This window comes from Sorex fumeus, unplaced genomic scaffold, assembly GCF_029834395.1.
Source record: "Sorex fumeus unplaced genomic scaffold, SorFum_2.1 ptg000034l, whole genome shotgun sequence".
Lineage (NCBI taxonomy): Eukaryota > Metazoa > Chordata > Mammalia > Eulipotyphla > Soricidae > Sorex > Sorex fumeus.
The window spans coordinates 4,799,544-4,822,759 of NW_026606091.1; the positions used below are offsets into that span (position 1 = coordinate 4,799,544).

Below are 23,216 nucleotides of genomic sequence, written 5' to 3' on the forward strand. Positions count from 1 at the left end.
TGTTTTTAATAGTACTTTCAGTGGGGTATACTTCCCTTCACATAGAATTCATTATTTAAAAGTATACCATCAGTTGTCTTGGGTATATGCAGTATTGTTGTTAAACTATCACCAATATCTAATTACAGAACATTTTCATTCCTTCAAATAGAAACCCTGTACCTATTAGTAGTTGTTCTCTATTCTCCATTCCCTCTACCTCTTGGCAATCACAAATGTATGTATTTATAGATTTCCCCATTCTGGACTTTAAGTACAAAGAGTCATGCAACAGGTAATCCCTTTTACTGATCTTTTTTTAATTACAATAATGTTTTCCAGCACATGGTAAATTTGATCACACTTACCAGTCAAAGTATTTTTGAGGGGTATGACACAAACAGTGGTGCTGGTGTGTGTACTCCCAAAGCAATGCTTGGAAGGCACTCCTGGTGGTATTTAAGAGAGCATGTGTACACCAGAGCTGAACTCAAGACCACTCATACAAAGCATGTACTCCAGTCATTGAGTCATCTCCCTGGCCATCATTCAAAGATATTTTACTGAATGAGAAAGTCATTTGTTCAGAGAAGTATTAGTACATAAATCAGAAGAGATTTGTTTACAGTTTGGAAGAGACTGATTTTAGTTTTGATTTCTTCTCACTTTAATTTCTGAAATAACTCATAAGGTTATTAGATAATATATCAAAATTATATCATCAAGTTAGACGACACTATCTCTCATTCATTCCTGTTTCGCAAGGAATTTCCAAAACACTTGGTCTCTTTGGAAAAAAGCAAATGTTGCAAAATCAATTAGCTTGATTTGAAAATTTTAGTTCCTAACCTGATTCTGGTAACAGGAAATTTGGGACAACTGTTATCAACACTTTGACCTGATTATAAATGCAGCATGTTCACACCAGTTTCTAAATTGGGAGAGAAATATAACAAAAGACAGCTGGAGCTGTTTGTATGACATGTTTCCTTCCAGTTCTGAAAAAGAATAATATAATCAATGGTTTCTTTTGTGATTTCCTCACTGATAAAAATATTCATGTTTTTAAAAAGTCAATTAGAAAATAGTATAAAGCACTATCCTTTAATTTTCTTTAAATTTTCCTATTTCATTCACTACACTATCTCCAGTTCTTAAAACATTATTTGCTGCAGGGGTGGCACTAATCATTTAACATTTGTGAAATGATTAACATTTAACAAATTTAATATTCATTAAATGATTAGTGGATGGAGAGGAGGGTAGGAATCATGTAAATAAAGACTAATTTAAAGAGTAACGATATAATGATACTCTGAATTTGTTTATTCCCTTTTATAATTGGTAGAATAAATATAAAATACTAAAGTCTAAAGAAACAGAGCTCAGAACTGGAAATAAGTTTATTTATTAATTTTGATACATTAGATACAGTACATTTAATACACTGTTCACTTATAAAAATTAACCAGCACCAGTTTATGGTTTGAAACAGAACCATAGTGTTAATAAAAATGTGAATATTCTTTTTGGCATACAAAAAGTAAACAAAAGTGGAAATATAAATAAATGTCACCATGTTCATTTTACCTTTTCTTGGGAGGAGATGAAAAAGTGAGACTTGTTCTGAGTTAATAATTCTGCCTATTAATCATAAGAAATAGGTGGTATTCTGGCTCTTCTCTTCAACACCCTCCTTTTTAGATACCATCTTCCCTTCCCCTTCCTACTCGATCTTTCTTTCTTCTTTCTTTTCTCTCTTATACCCTCCATACTGTTGCTCTGTCTCATTCCCTCCTTTCCCACTGGACCCTAAAGGGTGACTGTAACTAATCAAGATAGAGAATCACGACAATAAATTGCTTTTTCTCTCTTAAGAACAATTGTGAGAAAGAAATAAAGGTCATGAATAATTAATGAAGCATCCAAACTTGCTTAAATTGCGATTTTTACTTTTTTGGGGATTACTTATATTTTACAACACGATCAATATTTTCTATTATTTTTAATTGCTAAAATAATCAAAATTCTTTGGGGCTAACATTTCAAATTACACTTAGACACCATTGTATACATAAGATTTAACATGCTCACTAGGTCCTCTATTTTTCTTGGTTCTGACTTCCAGTTTATATAGTTAATATTATCCTAGAATTCTAGTTGGAAGAAATAACCTTCAAATTCCTTATTCCTTGAACTTTTGCTTTTCCACTAGGATGTAATCCTTAAGGTGAAAAATGCTTTTTCTTTTGCATGTATCCAACCTTCATATACTGAAGGCCAAGGAATCAAAAAGGATTAGAAACAGTATGGAAGATAAGTTTTGCATAATTAAGTTAAAGCATCAAAAGTGCTTTAAAATACATTTAAAGTAGTATCAAAATACAGGAGACCTGAATATTTTATCAGTCAAAATCCTACCTGTGACATCCTAGGAAAATAGCCTTCTGAATTCACAATAATGTTTTAATTTATGTAAGAGGTAGGGGTAGAATGTCTAAATCTTTGTGTGTGTGTGTGTGTGTGTGTGTGTGTGTGTGTGTGTGTGTAGTGCCAGGTATCATGCCCACAACTTCATGCATGCAAGATATGTACACGACCTCTGGAGTCATATTCCTAGCTCTTAGGACATATTAATCTTATTCCAATCTCTCTATTTTCTATTAATCAGTCTAGATAAATGAGAAGAAATAAAACAAGTTACTTGCACTTTCTATTCAGAAATGGGACTGAATTTTTTAGCTCTTTTTTTGCAATGGTGTTCACAGAGCAAATTACATTTGGCAAAACCATAATTTTCAGGGACTGCTAAAAGTGAAAAATCCAAATAAATGCCTCTGAAATAAATTTCTTATTTTCTGTTACTAAACCTTGATTTAGAAGGGATTTCTGAGAAGAGAGCCACAAGCTAGAAAAACTGCTTCACTCAGCTGAGATTACAAATGAAGTTACCTTTATATTAAAGAACCTCATTATGGCATTTCCACAAACATGAAATATTTAAAGGCTCAAAACCAACTAAAGTCCTGTGGGAGAATATGGACTTTGGGGGTCTCATTTTAAGCTTCAGTTTTGTGGTCAGCAGTCAAGTTCTTTGGGACACTTCTGAGAAAGCAATGTTTTGCTATCATACATTAACTTTCATTCACATATATTCTCTATCCCGAATGTCCTTGAGAAATGCTTGTTAGTATTATAAGAACAGATGAGGAGAGAAGCTCAGGTTACTACAAATTTCCCATGACTCTGTAGAACTCAGGAAACCCAATCTTTAGCTCTGAAATGGGACAATGCCAACCATTTTCACAGAAATGGAAATGTGCTTCCTGTGCAGTGAGGCTTTGCCTATGAAGTATTCTTACCTCAACTACAGCTCTGCACTACTTTGCTACAACTGAGCTTCCATCTACAGGATTCTTTCATCCAAGGCCCTCCCGTTGATCGTCGATTTGCTCGAGCAGGCCCAGTAACGTCTCCATTGGAGACTTTGTTGTTACTGTGTCTGGCATATCGAATACTCTCGGTAGCTTGCCGGGCTCTCCGAGAGGGGCGGAGGAATCGAACTCGGGTCGGCCATGTTGGCCGCTTGTAAGGCGAACGCCCTACCCGCTGTGCTATCGCTCCAGCCCAAAAGCTTTCATCCAAAAGCCTTTCTTTTTCATCCCAGAGAAAGAATCCTTCTTTCGTAGCCCCGTCTCTCAAGTTTCACATAAAGCACTCCTTCCCAATTTAACCTTGATTTAGCAAATACGTAGGGGGTGACCTTCACTCGACTGAAGGGGTAAAAGTACCCATAACAGAGATTTCAAATTTCATCTGAAACATAAGGACAACTGAATAAAAACAAAAGCTCTAGAACCATAAAATTGCTGCAAACTGATATATGGAGTGGGGTTAGGATGGGGTCTTCGGCAATAAATCTTGTACCTTATAATATTTCAGGCATTTATATTAAGAGGTATTAAGATGCAGGAACTGCATCTCTTCCTATAAGAAATATTTACTCATCAATCTTCCTGGACTAGATAGAATCTCACATACACTTATGTTGAAAAATGTTCCAGGTCAGTTATGACACTTGTTCTCCAGTGAGCAATATACACAAATCCTATAAATAAATAGGTGAGAAATTCCAAGTGGGTCCCCGTAAGGCCAGTTACATTTAGAGTTTCCTAAAGCACACATAATTGTGAGGTTTGCCCTTCCTGCAGTCCTTTGTTTGCCATTTCCCTTGTCTTTGAACTAATACACAGTTCCTTCCAGGCTTTGAACGTTGAGGGGTTCCTCTCCTCCAGTTGGTGAAGGTGACAGGTTGACCAGATATCCACTCCCAGTGGCCAGTACGCCCTTGGTCATTCAAACCTAAGGTGAACCAAAAGAATGTGCCAATTTTATTACATTCAAACTTGTAAATCATATCAGCCCATTTTTCTAACTCATTAATCATATGCAAACATGGATATAAGTTCTAAAACCTGATAGAGAATCAGGAGTCCTGCAAAACACAATTAAAACAGTAAGGCTGATCTGAATTCCCATTTTCAATCCACAACCTGATAGTGAAGCATCGTTGGGCAGATTAGTCAATTTGACGTTTTCATCTTCATCTAAGAAATGGGCCTAAGCAGAGTGTATCTTGGGATGTTCTGAGGATTAAATGAGATCATACACAGTATAGAGAAAAAGTCTATGGCTAATATGTGTCTACTGAATGGCACCTATTATTATTCATATTCTCCTGTAGGCAGAATTCCTATCACAGAGAAACAGATATACTTTAATCTATTGTTCTCCTTCCTCATTATTTAAACGCTTTAGTTTTAATATTTGAAAGTAGCTTACTATGCAGTATTTTTAGTCTGGAGCTTAAGATTTTTTTTTTTGCAATCTGTTATAATTCCAATAAAAAAGCAGCTTTTCTCTACTTGCCTCTCTGCTCCCACCAGCAATTTTTGCAAATTACCCCTTTATGCTATAAAGCTCGTACAATTTTTCTTAAAAAAGCATTCCTCCTCCTTACTCTTTCATAATAGAAATAAAAAGAATACAATGTGAAGAGCCCCATGCAATCTCATGATCTGATATCTCCAGAACCAAATTTCACCACTAGTTTTGTTTTTGTTTTGTTTTCTTGGCCACATGCTGAGGGGGATGGGGGTGTAGGGTGTTTATTCCTGGCTGAGTGCTTAGGAGTTGCTGTGGTGGTTACTGGGTCCTGGGTGGATTCTGATATGCCAGGAATAGAATCCAGGGTTCCCACAGGACAAGCAGGTACTCCAGCATTTGGAACCATCTCTTGGACCCACAAAAGAGCTTTAGTTAAATAGCATATTGACTTTCATTTGATTTCAGTCATTATTTGGGTGGGATGAAAATGAAATCTTTTTATATAGGATTAACCTATCACCCCTGGATTGCTTCATTAAAGTACTTTAATGAAAGTAGGTGATTAGATGATGTTACACTTAAGTAGCTGGTGAGGAAAGAAATTAGATATGGATCTAGTAATTTATCCACCAGCCTTTATTTAATACTCAGAAAATTTCAGAATTTTGAGATTCACTATATGCTGCAAAAATTTTGAAAAGCTGGGTTTATTATAGTTCACGTTAAAGAGCAGTAGTGAGAACAATAGTCTGTTTCCTAATTTGTTTGTGCTAGTCACCTTGATTAACAATTTTACAATACTGTGAATGATCAGGTTTCATGAGAACATGTCCAACACCCTCCCCCACCAGCATCTGCGTCCCCCCATTTGTCTCAAGGGAACCTCCTGATTTCATCCAGAACATTGATTTTCTAATGTGTTTTGAGAATGTGATTCTAAATTGAAAAGACTTATTTCATTGTTAAATTTGTGGAAAGTATTGAAACCAGAAAACCAGGAATAAGATTAAGAGCATCCGTAAGTCTTATTGGGAGGTAAAACATTTCTAAGCTTTGGCAGTTTTTTCATATATGTGCAAATATATACACATACACATAAGTATCACATGCTTATAAATTAATAGTTTTATTCCCAATTACTTTATGCTTCTGATTGCTATGGTTCTGCTTTTTTACTTAGCAACTTGTCACAAATGCAACAATTACATATTTTATGTATAATATTTATCCAACATACACTTATTGAATGAATTAATAACGAACACAAGGCATTTGGAGATGTCTAATATTTAACACCTTAAAAACACGTTAAATATCTCTTCATATGGTTATGCAGATTTTATTTAGCCATCCACTATTTATACCAATTTCTAATGTTTTACTTTCAGAAGCATAATTTGTTAAATTTTCTTACCTACACATCTAACATTTATTACTTGAGAGAGATGTATGTGCATGTCAAAATGCATGCGTCTAAAAGCTTCGGGCAAGCGTTAAAAGTTAGACTCTAACCAGCTAAGCAATCGTGTGGCTGCGTGTCTGCTCAGTCAAGAACAAATACTTGCCTATCCAAAATGGCTTTCTTCCACTGATGCCCCAGAGCCACTGCATATGCTGTTTGGAAAGGACAGTCACAAGGCTGCCTAGGTGCCTACAAAAAAAAATGAGAAGAGTGTCAATGACAAGGACGTCAGCATTGCTGCTGCTATAAAAATGCCTCTCAGAATTTAAAAGTAGCTGGCCCTAGGAAAGGTATGAATTTTGAAAGAACGTTCTAAGATTTTAACACTCTAGTTTTGTACTTGAATATCTTCAGAGTAGCGGAAGGTGACAGCAAATAAAATAATATTATAATATCTGGGTTTCAAAGCATAAATTCAGCAGATTTTAAATAACAGTTTTTGAAAACTGGTAACTACCTACTTATAATATCACTCTTTCTACAGAATGTGTATTTTGAAGTGTCATAACTTTGTCAATTATCCAATTAGTTTGATCAGCAAGCTATCTGAAAAAATTCATATAAAACTCCTTAAGGCCTGATTTTTGAACTGGTCAGATACGTCAATAACTGGTGCTTTCATCATAGTTGGTGAAGCAGCAAACCTTCACATGCAAAACAGAAGTCCAAGCCCCTGTTCTTAGAAGCATAGATAATGATTTCCCCCCAAATAAAATTCTTCGTTATTTTTTCAGCTAGCTCAATTATTACTATAAGGGATATTTGACTTGGTTTAAATACCTATTAATGCTCATTAAAACTTTTTAAATGGTTTTAATAAAAGTTTTATGGAAAATTTTATCTTTTATCATTTCTCTTATTTTTGAGGAGAGGAAGAGAGAGAGACCAAGTGAATTGAACCTGAGTCCTCACACGTACAAGGCATGTGTTATGAATACCAAGCCATACCCCTAGTTCCTCTTCTTTTTATGATACAAAACTTATAAACAGAATATGAATAAAATTGCCAATTTCTTGTCTGGTCAGTATCCACTGATCAAAAAAAAATAGGAAATGAAATTAGTAATACTCCTGTAAGTTTGGACAGCAGGTGAATTGAATTTGTTCTGCCTATATATTTTCTTGTAGAAGGTGTGGTCTTCTTTATAGAACTTCTCTAGCTCCATGTAGAACTTCTCAATTTCTCCTTCATCATAATTGGATGTTGGTGTGTAGACAACGAAGATAGAAACTGCAGGCAGTGAGCCACATCTATTCAAATGTAAACGTCTGATTCGGGTTGTTAGGCATTTGAATGAATCAATGTTTATGGCCCAGTTTGTGTTGACAAGGACACCAACGCCTCCGACATGTCTTTTATCGCATGTTCCGAGGAACAATTCTTCTCCAGTGTCGAAAACGGCATGGTGAGATTCGTGCCTTCTTGTCTCGGTCAGACCAATGATGTCGTACTTGATCATTTGTGCTTGTACCATCAGGTCCTCGATGGATGCATCTGATGCTAGCGTACGTGCATTGAAAGTACAGACGATCATTTTTGTCTTCCTTCATTGTGGCAGCCTAGGTCGGCCTTGAGATTTGTCGGCCTCTCCTTTCTCATCCTTCTCAGTGCTGCCATGTTGGTGAAGCCTTCAGGGTCAGGTGAATGAGACCAGTTGTAGTTACTGGTTTTGGCATATCGAATACACAACAGATAGCTTGCCAGGCTCTTCCGTGCGGGCGGAATACTCTCGGTAGCTTGCCAGTCTTTCCAAGAGGGATAGAGGCTTTTGGGGCGACCTCTAATCACCCTTGTAGGTGTTACCATATTTGAACCCTATCAAATATGGTAGGACAATTCCGGAAGATGGGTATTTAGTGTCTTATGATGTGTCGCGTGGCCGCTTCGCTTCACGGCCGCATGGGTCCGGAAAGCGTCCTGGAGTGTGGCAACGGCTGGGTAGTGGAGGTAGAGACAATCATTGATAGATCATTGGTAGATCATTGTGGGTGATTTTAATGCCAAGATAGGACCGAGAAGATCAGCTGAAGAACTTCACATCGGGTCCCATGGCCTAGAATGTAACGAACAGGGTGAGAGACTGTCTGAATTCATCATGTAGACCAAGACCATCCATGGTAACTCACAGTTCCAGAAGGCAGAATCTAAACGATGGACATGGGAGTCTCCTGGTGGACGATTCCACAACAAAATAGACCACATCATATTCAATCGACGGTTTTGCCTGACCGATGTCGCTGTTGTCCCAAAATTTCAAACGGGATCGGACCACCGTCTCCTTCGTGCAAAATTCTACTTCACAGAGCGGGGAGAAAGGGCTGCAAAGTTCAAAAAGAGAAATCCCAGAACGACCACCAACTGGGAACTCTTTGGCACTATTGCAGCAACATGGGAAGATGCCATTGTTGACAACATTGATGAGGAATACGATCGACTGGTTCAGCACCTCCATGAATGTGCGAGGAACGCCAGGAGAGAGATAGCCACAAAAAATCGCCTATCTTCGAAAACTCTTGAGCTAATTCGCCAGCGTGGTTTGGCGCATGCCTCAGGCAACCTCAAGCTAACGTCCGAGCTCGCAAAGCAGTGCAGAGATGCGATCAAGGAAGACCTCAAAGAGAGAAGAGCAGAAGTACTGGTAGATGCGGCAGAAGCTGGGAAAAGTATTCGTAATGCCCGCCTGTCCTTCGCCAACTACAAGACCAAGATGACTGCCCTCCGACATCCTGATGGATCCATCACATCTCCAAGAACGGCAATGGAGAAGATTATCCATGACTTCTACTCAAATCTCTTCGATAGCCATGTCCACTTGCTGACATACCAAATTCCACAGGATGGATATGTAGTTCCCAACGTTCTCCCTTCCGAAATCCGACACACCATTTCGTCGTCGGTAAAGAAACAAACAGCACCCGACCCAGACAAGGTCAGACCTAAACACCTGAAGAACCTGCCGTCAGTACTCATCAATACACTGGCTCGGCTCTTCACTCGCTACCTGTCTGAATGCAAGGTTCCGTCCCAATGGAAAACCAGCAGGATCGTACTACTGTTCAAGAAGGGAGACATCCATGACATTGGCAACTATCGCCCGATCTGCCTATTGTCTGTCATCTACAAGTTGTTCACTCGAGTCATCCTAAATAGGATTGGCAGAACACTAGATGAAGGACAACCATGCGAGCAAGCCGGGTTCCGCAAAGGATTCAGCACCATCGACCATATCCACACGATAACCAAGCTCATTGAGGTTTCTCGGGAGTTCAAGATGCCGCTCTGTTTAACATTCATTGATTTAAAGAAGGCCTTTGATTCTGTAGAGACGGAAGTGGTCATTGAAGCCCTAGCCAATCAGGGCATTCAAGCCCAATACATCAGGATCCTCCGTGAGCTGTATTGCAAATTCACTACCAGGATCTCACCATTCTACAAAGAAGTGATCGTTGATGTCAAGAGAGGGGTGCGGCCGGGTGATACCATTTCACCAAAACTCTTCAGTGCCACCCTCGAGAACATCATGCGACGACTAGAATGGGAAGGAATGGGAGTGAAGATAGATGGTCGGCAACTACACCACCTCCGCTTTGCTGATGACATTGTTTTAATAACACCAAACATCAGCCAAGTGGCACAAATGCTGGCCGACTTTGGCCTTGAGTGTGGAAAGGTAGGACTACAGCTGAATCTTACGAAGACTATGTTTATGAGAAACAGCCTCGTTCCTGATGCCCCATTCGCTCTCAACGGAACGACCATCTCCGAATGCAACAGCTATGTGTACCTAGGTCGAGAAGTCAACATGACAAATGACCTGGCACCCGAGCTGCGCAGGAGGAAGAGAGCGGCTTGGAACACCTTCAAGAACGTCGAAGAAATAGCTAAGAGGATGAAGAACCTCCGGCTCCAGGCACATCTCTTTGATTCCACTGTTCTTCCTGCATTAACATATGCCTCAGAGACCTGGGCCCTACGCAAACAAGATGAGAATGCTATTCAGGTCTCCCAAAGAAGAATAGAAAGAGCTATGCTTGGAATATCACGTTTCACTCAAATGAGAGAAAGAATCCGGAGTTCTGACATCCGTCGACGATCAAGAATCAGGGACGCTGTCTCATTTGCCAAGGTGTCAAACATCAGATGGGCTGGTCATGTAATGAGATTTAAAGACGACCGCTGGACTAGAGCTGCTACTGACTGGATTCCACGGGATGTCAAAAGACCACGTGGCCACCCACCTACCAGATGGTCAGACTTCTTCGTGAAGATCATGAACGATCGGTTTGAGGCTCTTCATGTTCCCAGAGTGAACAGATGCCATTGGGCTACACTAGCACGCGACAGGGACAAATGGAGACGTTACTGGCGCCTGCTCAAGCAAATTGATGACTAACGGGAAGTTAAGTGATCACTTAAGTGATTAAGTGATATATTTTCATCACAGCAGAGCCTGGCAAGCTCCCCGTGGTGTATCCGATATGCCAAAAGCAGTAATAATAACAGGTCTTATTCCCCTTACCCTGAAAAAGGCTCCAATACAGCAGCGTTGGGAAAGATGAGTAAGGAGAGGCTGCTAAAATCTCAGGACTGGGAAAAACGAAGATGTTACTGGCGCCTGCTCAAGTAAATCGATGAACAATGGATGACAGTGATACAGTGATAGAATTTTTAAAATTTTACATCATCTCTCTGTTTTTTTTAGATCAGTTGATGCTGAACATAATTTATGTATTTCTTAATATCTGTTGGCCCACAAATCCCAGTACTTTATCACTTTATAAAGCACACTATGGTGATTCCAGGCCTACTGATATAGGTAACATTCTTTACCATCAGGTGGATGGATTTGGGTTTGGAAACTTAAATCTGACCTCATTTGCTGTCAGCTCCTTCCTATGCTTAAAGCACACAGGATGGCCGATCTTATTTCCCTTCATCTCCAGTATGATAATTCTAATGTGCAGAGGTTATCAAATACTTGTTGAACGCAGAATATCAAATACTTGTTATAAACAGCTGGAGGTGGTTTGTAGCAAGGGAGGATGAGGGATTTTCCTCTATGAATGTAATTTAGCAGGCTCAACCTTATAATTAGGATGTCATTGGGCTTTTTATTCCAGGACATTTGACATTTCCTCTTTCTTTATGATTCTTGAATCTGTCATTTAAAAAGACTTTTTCAGATCCTTAAGTAGAATTCTGATTTCCTTTTTAACTCTGAGAAGCAAAGGAGTCACAAAAGAGTGAGATGGAGAAAAAGCTTGGTTTAGAAAAAGTAAAGAGGGACCAGAGAGATAGCACAGTGGGCAGGGTGTTTGCCTTGCACACGGTTGACCCTGGTTTAATCCCCAGCATCCCATATGGTCCCTCAAGCACCACCAGAAGTAATTCCTGAGTGTGGAGCCAGGAATAATCCCTGAATATAACAGGGTATGATCCAAAAGCAAAAAAAAATAATAAGAAGAAAATCACTATTTATAGAAGTATTTAAACATTTTTCAGTTGATAATTTTGTAAAATCATCATTCTTGTTTCTATTAAGCCCATGAATATGATCTAAATACATAAATAAACTCAGTAGATGTTATCTAGATATATAAATGAATGTCTGTATAAATATAAAATAAAATAGAGATATACATACATTTGAGTAGGAATCATTTGACAGTATTGTAATTTAAAGGTAATAAAGTATAGAATTAAAAACCGAGATCTCAATTTTTCTTGTTACAAAAATAAATATCTACTTCTTTGAAACATAGCATAGCTATGTCTCACAGTAACTCTCAGCATAGACCAGCAGGAGTTCTAGACATTCCTTGTAGGAAAACAAAATAGTTTCAAAGATAATGATCTAGAATAATAGAATTATCAAATGTACAGTGAGTACCTAAGAAAATGAGCAAAATAGATTACAATATGTAAATTCAAGAAATACCTAGTCTAGGAGTTTGGCCCCTCTGGGTTAGAAAAATAATAAGATACCCATGGGGGAGAAAGGAGATGAGAGATTAGAGATAAAGATTTGAGCTGAGCTAGCAATTTGATTAGGGTCAAGGATAAAGTAAAATTTGCTCCTTGTTATTCTTCTGAAACAAAGATGCTATAAAGGACCTTCAGTAATACATTTAGGTAGTAAGAGACCAGCAGAAAGAGCCCAGAATTGAACATGAGATCAAATAAAAAAACATACTAAATTCGTATTAGCTCTAATGACAGAATGTAAAATGACCTCCTAAAAATATTGCATGTGGAAGTTACTAGCTGGTTATAAAACATTAGAATTGCAAATTTTATAAACATCTGATCATTTCTAAGGGTATCAGTTTCTCAACCAAAGGAGCTGATGAGGAGGACAAAATAAACTATAAAAAGTAATGGATAAAGGAAAGCAGGGTGTCCTTAGGATGCATTAAAACAAATGGAGTGGTAGAGGAGGACTTAAGAGTTCAGAGAAAACATCATATTGAAGAAGTGATCCTGCTACTAAAAAAATGTTCCTCTTAGTACATTAATTTCATTAAATAAAAAGATAAAATTTTATTAAGTTTTCTTTTGATTTGATGCTAGATATTTTCTGAAGCCCATGCAACTAGGATCAAATTTTCTTGGGGTCTTCTTAGGGACAGTGCTGAAAGCTAAAGTCTTCAATGTATGAGAATTTTGGTGGTGGGGAGTTCAGTACCTTTGTAATATAACCTTAACATTTTTTATAACTATAATACCTAAATTGTATATAATACATTAGAAATAAAATATTTCATCAAATTTTCCCATCTTCTGCCGCATCTGCCAGCACTGCCGTTCTTCTCTCTTTGAGGTCTTCCTTTATTGCTTCTCTGCACTGCTTTGCGAGCTCAGATGTTCACCTGCAGTTGTCTGAGGCTAGTGCCAAGCCACATTGGCGAATGAGCTCAAGAGTTTTCGAAGACAAGTATCTTTTTGTGGCTATCTCTCTCTTGACATTCTTTGCACAATCATGAAGGTGCTGAACCAGTCGATTGTATTCCTCGTCAATGTTGTCAACAACCGCATCTTCCCATGCTGCCACAATAGTGCCAAAGAGCTCCCAGTTGGTAGTCGTTCTGGGAGTTCTCTTCTTAAACTTTTCAGCCCTTTTCCCCCACTCTGTGAAGTAGAATTTTGCATGAAGGAGACAGTGGTCTGATCCTGTTTGGAATTTTGGGACAACAGCAACATCGGTCAGGCAAGACTGTCAATTGAATATAATGTGGTCAATTTTGTTGTGGAACCATTCACCAGGAGACTCCCATGTCCAACGTTTATATTCAGCCTTCTGGAATTGTGAGTTACCATGGATGGTCTTGATCGACATGATGAACTCAGACAGTCTCTCACCCTGTTCATTCCATTCTAGGCCGTGGGTCCCAATGTGGAGTTCTTCGGCTGATCTTCTCGGTCCTATCTTGGCATTAAAATCACAGACAATGTCTTGTAGAAGGTGTGGTCTTCTTTATAGAACTTCTCCAGCTCCATGTAGAACTTCTCAATTTCTCCTTCATCATTATTGAATGTTGGTGCATAAACAATGAAGATAGAAACTGCCGGCAGTGAACCACATCTATTCAAGTGTAATCGTCTGATTCGGGTTGTTAGGCATTTGAATGAATCAATGTTTATGGCCCGGTTTGTGTTGACAAGAACACCGACACCACCGGTGCCTCTTCTGTCACATCTTCTGAGGAAAAGTTCTTCTGCAGTGTCAAAAACGGAGAGATCTGATTGATGCCTTCTCATCTCGGTCAGACCAATGATGTTGTACTTGATCTTTCATGCTTGTATCATCAGGTCCTCGATGGATGCACCCGATGCCAGGTACATGCATTGAAAGTACAGACAGTCATTTTTGTCCTTCTTAATTTGGGCAGCCTAGTTCAGCCCTGGATTTTATCAGCCTCTTCTTCCTCATCCTTCTTAACGCTGCCATATTGGTGGCTCTTTCAGGGTCAGGGGAATAAGACCCATTGTATTACTGGTTTTGGTATATCGAATACACCATGGTAGATGCGGCAGAAGCTCGGAAAAGCATTCACAAAGCCCACCTGTCCTTTGCCAACTACAAGACTAAGATGACTGCCCTCTGATGTCCTGATGGATCTATCACAACTTCCAGAAGGGCAATGGAGAAGATTACCCATGATTTCTACTCGGATCTCTTTGATAGCCATGTCCACCTGCCCACATACCAAATTCCACAGGATAGATATGTCATTCCTAATGTTCTCCCTTCCGAAATACGACACACTATTTCATTTGTGAAGAAGTGAACAGCACCCAGCCCAGACAAGGTCAGACCCGAACACCTGAAGAACCTGCCATCAGTACTCATCAATACACTGGCTCGGCTCTTCACATGCTACCTGTCTGAATGCAAGGTTCTGTCTCAGTGGAAAACCAGCAGGACCTTACTACTGCACAAGAAGGGAAACATCCACAACATTGGCAACTATTGTCTGATCTGCCTGTTGTCTGTCGTTTATAAGCTGTTCACTCGAGTCATTCTAAATAGGATTGGCAGAACACTCGATGAAGGACAACCATGAGAGCAAGCCAGCTTTCTAAAAGGATTCAGCACAATCGACCATATCCACACGATAACCAACCTCATTGTGGTTTCTCAGGAGTTCATGATGCCACTCTGTCTAACGTTCATTGATTAAAGAAGGCCTTTGATTCTGTTGAGACTGAAGTGGTCATCGAAGCCCTAGACAAACAGGGTGTTCAAACTCAATATATCAGGATCCTTCGTGAGCTGTATTGCGGATTCACTACCAGGATCTGGATCTCACCATTCTACAGGGAGGTGATTATCCGTGTCAAGAGAGGGGTTTGGCAGGGTGATATCACTGATACTCTTCAGTGCCACCCTTGAGAACGTCATGCAATGACTGGAATGGGAAGGAATGGGAGTGAAGATAGACGGCCGGCATCTATATCACCTCCTCTTCACTGATGATCACAGTCACAGTCCTCCCGTTGTTCATCGATTTGCTCGAGTGGGCCCAGTAACGTCTCCACTTTGAGACTTGTTGTTACTGTGTTTGTTATATTGAATACATCACGGGTAGCTTGCCAGGCTCTGCCGTGTGGACGAGATACTCTCGGTAGCTTGCCGGGCTCTCTGAGAGGGGCGGAGGAATCGAACTCGGGTCGGCCATGTTGGCTGCGTGCAAGGAAAACGCCCTACCACTGTGCTATCGCTCTAGCCCGCTGATGACATTGTTCTAACAACATCAGCCAAGCGGCACAAATGCTGGCCAACTTCAACCGTGAGTGTAGAAAGGTCGGACTACAGTTAAATCTCACGAAGACAATGTTTATGAGAAATGATCTTGTTCCTGATGTTCCATTCACTCTCAACGGGATGAACATCTCTGAATGCAAGAGTTATGTGTACCTAGGTCGAAAATCAACATGACAAATGACCTGGCACCTGAGTTGCACGGGAGGAAGAGAGCAGCTTGGAACCCTTCAAGAGCATCAAAGAAATAGCTAACAGGATGAAGCACCTCCGGATCCAGGCATATCTCTTCGATTCCACTGTTCTTTTCTGCATTAACATATGCCTAAGAGACCTGGGTCCCACTAAAACAGGATTAGAACGCAATTCGGATCTCCCAAAGAGGAATTGAAAAAGCTATGCCTGGAGTATCATGCTTCACTCAAATGAGAGCAAGAATCCGAAGTTCCGACCTCTATTGACGATCAACAATCAGGGACGCTGTCTTGTTTGACAAGCGTCAAAAATCAGATGGGCTGGACACGTAATGAGATATGGAGACGACCACTGGACTAGAGCCGTTACCAACTCAATTCCACAGGACGTCAAAAGACTGCATGGCCACCCACCTATGAGATGGTCAGACTTCTTTATCAAGACCCTGAACAATTGGTTTGAGGCTGTTTGCATTCCTTGAATGAGCAGATGCCATTGGGCTACACTAGCACCTGACAGGGACAAAAAGAGATGTCACTGGGGCCCAACTGAGCAAATCGATGAGTAACAGAATGTCAGGTGATCAAGTGATCAAGTCAAATTTATGAAGAAGTTGCCGGGTGGGTTTTTTTTTTTCTGAGTGAATGACTTTTCCCAAATGCCGCTGTGTAAAGGGAGACAGGTATTAATCTGGCAACACTCTGCAAACAGTGAACGATTCAGTTCTGGGACTGGAGAATACAGAGCATTTTAGGCCCGGGTGTACTGAAGCCCACCAAGATCACCTATTGGGTTTTCATGGGCCTCCAGAGTCACACCTTGTGGTGCCCAGAAGGTGACAACAGTTCCAGCATTGTTTAAAGTCACATCTGAGAGGGTAGGGTGGGGGACACAGTGCTGAGATCAAATTCAGGGCTTTACATATGGTAGCCATGTGGTCTACCACTAAAGTTATATTCTTCGTACTGAACTTATTGGGCCTTTAAATTAATTTAACCTTAAATTTATTGTTGAGATAGTAAATTGTACAATATTAGCTTATATCTGAATAATCCCTCTGTAACTAGTTCTGCTATTCTTTATATTCAGCATTAAAATTCCACTGCAGTCCTTGAGTGATAGCACAAGGATCAAAGCACTTTCTTTGTTTGTGGATGACCCTGGTTCAATTCCTGGCCCCATAGTTGATTCCCTGAACTCTGCCAAGAGTGATTCCTGAGCTCAGAGCCAGGAGTAAGCCCTGAGCACAGCTAGATGTGGTGTGAAAACCAAACGAAGCAAACATAAAATTGAACTGCAATTGAATAGATCAAAGAATTGAAGACTTGATACTGAAGTAATGCTATAGAATTATAAATGTTAACATAATAACAATACTATTATAATTTTCTATTATTTTATAGAAATTGTTTTGACACCAAAAAGTTAGAACATACTAATATCCAAATAAAATATCCTTTTTGAGGAAAAGTAGTAGCGTTATTCTATTATCAACAAAAAAGTTTAGAAATATAACTCTCATAAATATATGCCAGACACAGTAACAACAAAGTCTCCAATGGAGACATTACTGGGCCCGCTCGAGCAAATCGATGATCAACGGGAGGGCCTTATTATTATTATTATAAAAAAAATAGTCTTATGTTTTTCTCAATATAATAAGAGCCAACAAAAGTTTCATTATAGGCTGTTACTGTCATTGATGAAACATTAAAAGGTTTAGAAAAGGGTTGCTTTCGGATTGAGGATTTAGGGGTTTTGCTGTTCTATTCACCTATAAAATCCTTGCAAGAGGGCCAAAGAGACAGTACAGGGGTTTGGGTGCTTTCCTTGCATATAGCTGATTGAAAAGTTCAGTCCCTACATATGGTTCTCCAAGCACTGACAGGAGTTATCTTTAAAGAGACCCAGAAGGAAGCCATGAACAGCGTGAGTGTGGGCGAACCCTTACCCCAAAGTCAATAGCCTAACAACAGTTTGGTCTTGAGAGCCTTGGCTTAGGGTCATGGTCATGGCACTTCTGCAGTCGCACTCACTTTTGCAAGCAGAGAAGCCCTACTTTCTCTTTAGTATGCTGTGACACTCATATTAATCAGAGAACATCTCACTCCACATCAAAGTTTTTTCCTCATGGAGGAAAAAGATCTATACCATTATTCCTACATGACTGTTCAGTGCATGAAGTCAGAGTAGGATACTCAATAATAGAAGGATGTGATTATTTGCTTGGCTGTTCTTCCATATATAGAATATGGAGAATATATATAGATAGATAGATGGATAGATAGATAGATGTATGTATATATATATATATACACCCACATTTAAACAATATAACATTTAAAAAATGAGACTAAACAATACTCTATTTATACCACCACTTCATCCACACAAACTTGAAAGTCATGAGTCAACTTTATAAGATATGTCTACTTAGGAACACAGACTCCACCAGTGAAAAAAAGTTGGTTAATTGGACTGTTTTTTTGAATGATTAGCTTTGAAGTATTATATTGAATTTTTAAAAATCTAGGTATAATTTAATATATTTTAAGTCTGTAATTATGTTCAGTTAAATCTGTATATCCACATAACAGTCACCTAGAGACTTAACACAATTCTATCTCTCTAAAATCTTACCTCACTCCACTTCCTATTCACCCAACCATCTCTACCAAAGATAACTCTTTATTTCTAATTCTAGCTCACAGATCAGCTTTTCCTGATCACATAAATAAAATCATGGAGCATATATTCTTTCATATTGGGCTTTTTTTTTTTGCTTTTTGGGTAACACCCGGCAATGCACAGGGGTTACTCCTGGCTCTTGACTCAGGAATTACTCCTGGCAGTGCTCGGGGGACCATATGGGATGCCGGGAATTGAACCTAGGTTGGCTGAATACAAGGCAAACACCCTATCCACTGTGCAATTGCCCCAGCCCCCTCATATTGGGCTTTTTCCTCTTTACTGAGTGAGATTGTCACTTATCCATGTTACTGGAGTTTCAAAAGCATATTTCAGTTTTATTGTTTATAAATAGTACATCATATAATAGAAAATATCATTTCCCTTGTCGACTGAGAAAATATAAAGAACCCATGTAAATAAATAACAAAATTATTTATTTACAAAATAATCACATTTACATAATAATAAAATAATAACAGAAAAGACAAATGTTCTAAACTATTATTATTAATACAAAGGTTTATAAATTTCTTGTAAATGTTCTTCTAAAAAGCATATATTTATTTCTCTTGATTAGGTACATAGGAGTAAAACTGCTAGGTCACAAGGTAGACGCTCAAAACTTTTTAAAACCTTCCAAAAATAGTTATATCATGCTCACTAACAAAATTTTAAAAATTTCATTTACTCTACAACATTTGGCATTGCTGGCCTTTGTGATTTTAACTATTAAAGATATAAAGTAGTGTTAAGTATGGTTTTTCTTTTGCCTGATATTTAAAAGTGGTTAGAAACTTTTCACATACATATTTACCAATTACATATTTTTTTCTTGTGAAGGTTCTAATTCACTTGCTATTCTTTTAATTGGGTAGAATTTTTAAGTGACTTTTAGGAGTTATTTATGTTTTCTCAATTTAAGACTTTTTATCAAATATATGGGCTGGAGCAATAGCACAGAGGGTAGGGCGTTGGCTGTGCACGCGGCCAACCCCGCTGACCTGAATTTGATTCCTCCGTCCCTCTCGGAGAGCCTGGCAAGCTACTGAGAGTATCTCACCTGCAGCGCAAAGCCTGGCAAGCTACCCGTGACATATTCAATATGCCAAACACAGTAACAACAAAGTCTCACAATGGAGACGTTACTGGGCCCACTCAAGCAAATCAATGAACAATGGGAGGACAGCACTACAGTGCTACAGTGCCATGATTTGAAATGAACTTTTCGCAAATGTTATTTACTTTTTCAGATTCTCAATAGTGTCCTTAGGTGAGCAAAGCTTTTTCAATTTGATTAAATGCAAGACTAATCAAATCTCACCAAAGACTTCTCTAATGTCAATAGGTAGTCATGAATGCTTATTAGACTAATTTACTGCTTTGATAATTTTTAACTAATATCAGTTTCTTCAAAAGGAAGGTCAGAGCCAGGAAAGCTATCACTCTCACTCATGCTCATTGATGCTTTGTTGAACATTATTGAACTCATTCGCATCAGTGTGCTTTACAGTGTCATAGGTCTGGTGCTTTTAGAACTTTCATTGTCATCTCTTTTCAAATAAATGAACTAAAATTTCTATTTAACAACCAACAATAGAACCCGCCATGTTGTTGGCTCAGAAAACTCTTTCTACAAAAGAATGGCGGAGGAAGGGGTTAAAAGTTAGAATGTTGGCAAGGGCACAGTTTTAACATTAAGACAATTAAAAAATGTTATAATCAAGATTTATTATCAAAGTCAATCTCAAATTTATTCTGAACTATAGAATTCCCCAAGACTCCTAAGACAAAGCCAGACAGATATTAGATATTCAACTCGTGAATGAATGAAGCACCCCTACGGTTCCATGAGAAAATACAGTAAAGAAAAACGCATTAATCAATTGTGAAAGAGGGTGTCTTACTGTCGCCTGCAAGCTTGGACAGCTGTGTTCCAGGTGCCTTTCTGCCGCGTGATCAAGGAGTGGCAGAAGCCTGAGTGATGGTGCCACCCAGCAGGGCAAGATTTGTCTTCTGCCTCCTGAAAAACAGTTGTTTGGGAATCAGACCATCATAATGGTTTTTACAACTAGTATCTGACTGAGACCACCATAAAGGGGCCTACAATTCTCCTAACTTGAATAAAGTGCCTTTGTCTCCTGAAAGGAATTCAGCCCAAATCCCCATTCTCCACCTTGAGAAGTACAGTGGTTTAATCACAGGAAACACAAAGTCAGCAAGATTTCCATTTTAGACCTTTGTCAAAATAAACATCTTTGTACGTGATGTTGAATTAAATAGTATACATTCTGTTTTTTCTTCAAATACGCCTTGGCCACATATTTTTCTGTTGGCCCTAAAAGTGCTGCAAAGGCAGGTAACACTACATGAGTTAGACAGACCACTCTCTTTTAGTTTATCACAGGGTACACTGCAAAAAAGGCCTGGCTCTTAAGCTTACGCATGTCTCACCTTGGCTTGGGGTCTCCAAGCTTTCCAGGCAATCCCATTGCATTTATAGAGCTTTTGGAGGCTCTCTTCAAAATGAAAGAGTCCCTTTAGATCCATAGTGCAGTTCTTCGGAAACGTTGGCAGTGGGTCCTGTGGAAAAAAAGGCAATTTAGATGTCACTTAGTGTGAGGTGATCAGCCCTTACTTCCTTTGGGTTTTCATTCCTTGGGTAACATTGTAACATTTGTATTGAACTGACTGTCCCCAACTGGAAGGCTGCTTTATAGCCCTGCTAATAGCTTGTGGTAAGGTGAATAAGGAACTAAAAAGATTTTCATACCCATCTGGGGAGGTGTGAGTCAGTTGTGGATTCCATCTTGTCTGCCTGAGGCTGCTCGGCTTGTTTGAATGTCCTTTGTGGCTGACTAAACACTGATACTTTGGTCTTCTTTTTGTGAGTTGAGGAACTGTCATCTTCCAGCTTCAGAGACACCACTCCGTGATACTTTAGGACATCAACAAACACAGAAAAGTAAACCAAAACAATGAGATAACAGATAAAAATGTTTTCTTATAAAATTTAAAAACTGGATTAAACAAAATGTTTCTTCTTCTGATTACCCGATAGCCCATAAAGTCAAATTTCAATATATGAGACATATAAAACATAAAATATATAATGCAATAGTTATCTTAAATATCTGGCACTTATTAATATATTTTACAACCCCCCACAAACCATGCTTACATTATAGATGATATCTGTTTCATTTCTATAAACAGACGATGGATGAACCTGAAATTAACATAGAAAAAAAATGAGCAAAATTGTTTTAAATATTAGGGAGTAATAGGTCAAAAAACATTCCAGTAGAATCTTGTTAATTTCTGTGAAAAAAACAAAAACATGCTTTCTTTTCATTAAATACACTCTCTATTTTCAGATCATGGGAATTTCAAAAATCATTAGGTCAAATCACCTTTTATCCTTGTAAAACACCATTTATAAACTAACAGCCTTGCTAGGAAGACAGCTAAAGAACTGGAGTGGATGTTTTTCATGCAGGACGCCAAGGGTCTACTCCTCACATAGCTTATGCTCTCCCAAGCACCACCAGGAGTGACCCCTAGCACTGAACCAGAAGCATCGCCTGCATACTATCAGCTGCAGCCCAACGTTCAAAATCAAAGCACAAAAAAAAAATTTAAAAACCTCAAAACCACATAGTTCATAGTTCCATTTAGGAAAACAAAGACATGTTATTGGTACATCTATAATACTGTATCAAAAAATAAATGAATAAAGGTCTTTCTAAGGCTAACAAGCAATTGAGAATACATTGGCAAGTTTTGAAGAGGCTTTCCAGAGGAAAAAGTGGATCTGGAAAAGCTGGGAAAGTGGGAGCAAAGTCTGGAAGTGACAGTGGTGACAAGGAGGATTAGGGTCCCAAAGTGGGTGACCATTCAGTAAAGGTCAGACACAGTTTATGCACAAAAATGGAAAAATCATGGAATCCATGTCAAGCCGAAAACGATGACATGAAGTGGCCACACAAGAGAATGAAGAAGCAAGGAAAGGGGGCAGCTTGGATTGCATGATCAGCGGGTCCACTGTGGAACCATTTCAAGATATAGCATTAGCTCTGCCTGTGAATGGACTAAATTTACAGTCCACTCAGCACGTGCTTACAGACCCTCCTACTAAGACAAAATTTGTATGTTATATTCTTATGGTAAATTCAGATTATCATTATATTATATAGTTTATGCAATTATGTAACTTATAATTGTGTGTAACATATGTTGTACAATTTATATATTCTATAAGTTATATTGCATTAAGGGAAAAAACTAAAATCATTTGAAAGACTTAAAATTCAAACAAATATATACACACAAGTGTGTAGTCAGAACACTGTGCTAGAAAATCAAAGCTATGGCTTTCACAGCTAAGAAAATAACTTAATTTAATTCTATCCCCAGGCCACTGGTTATTTCTATTTGTCTGGAACACAAGAGAAACCAAAGGAAAAAAATCAAAGCAATGAGGGGCCAGAGCAATCATATAATGGGTAGGCTATCTGCCTTGCATGCAGCCAACTAGGGTTTGATCCCTGGCATCCCATATGATCCCCTCAGGTCCCTCAGTGCAGAGCCAAGTGCAAGCCCTGATGAACTCTGGGTGTTGCCCAAAAACAAACAAACAAAAATTATTATCAATAAACAGTATTATCCATTATCTCAGTTAGTACAACTGAGAAGGTGGGTTGGCATTATAATATTTGTGGATAAAGAGTACTGCTTGACTC

At 38.8% G+C, this 23,216-nt stretch overlaps 1 protein-coding gene and 1 pseudogene across 2 annotated transcripts in view; one reads left to right on the forward strand and one right to left on the reverse strand.

Annotated features, from left to right (window-relative positions):
* Positions 1-3,994: 3,994 nt before the first annotated feature.
* Positions 3,995-23,216, reverse strand: part of FREM1 (FRAS1 related extracellular matrix 1) — a 172,737-nt gene continuing 153,515 nt past the window's right edge. Inside the window, exons 31-36 of one of the 2 annotated variants that reach the window (XM_056117277.1) lie at positions 21,656-21,703; positions 21,248-21,412; positions 20,929-21,057; positions 20,382-20,497; positions 6,432-6,517; positions 3,995-4,341 (exon numbers count right to left, since the gene is read on the reverse strand). In XM_056117277.1, coding sequence (XP_055973252.1) covers positions 4,142-4,341; positions 6,432-6,517; positions 20,382-20,497; positions 20,929-21,057; positions 21,248-21,412; positions 21,656-21,703 — 744 coding nt within the window. In that variant the 3' untranslated portion in view covers positions 3,995-4,141. The remainder of the gene's footprint in view (positions 4,342-6,431; positions 6,518-20,381; positions 20,498-20,928; positions 21,058-21,247; positions 21,413-21,655; positions 21,704-23,216) is intronic. The other variant, XM_056117278.1, reaches the window with a different exon arrangement.
* Positions 22,204-22,670, forward strand: LOC130026429 (peptidyl-prolyl cis-trans isomerase NIMA-interacting 4-like; annotated as a pseudogene).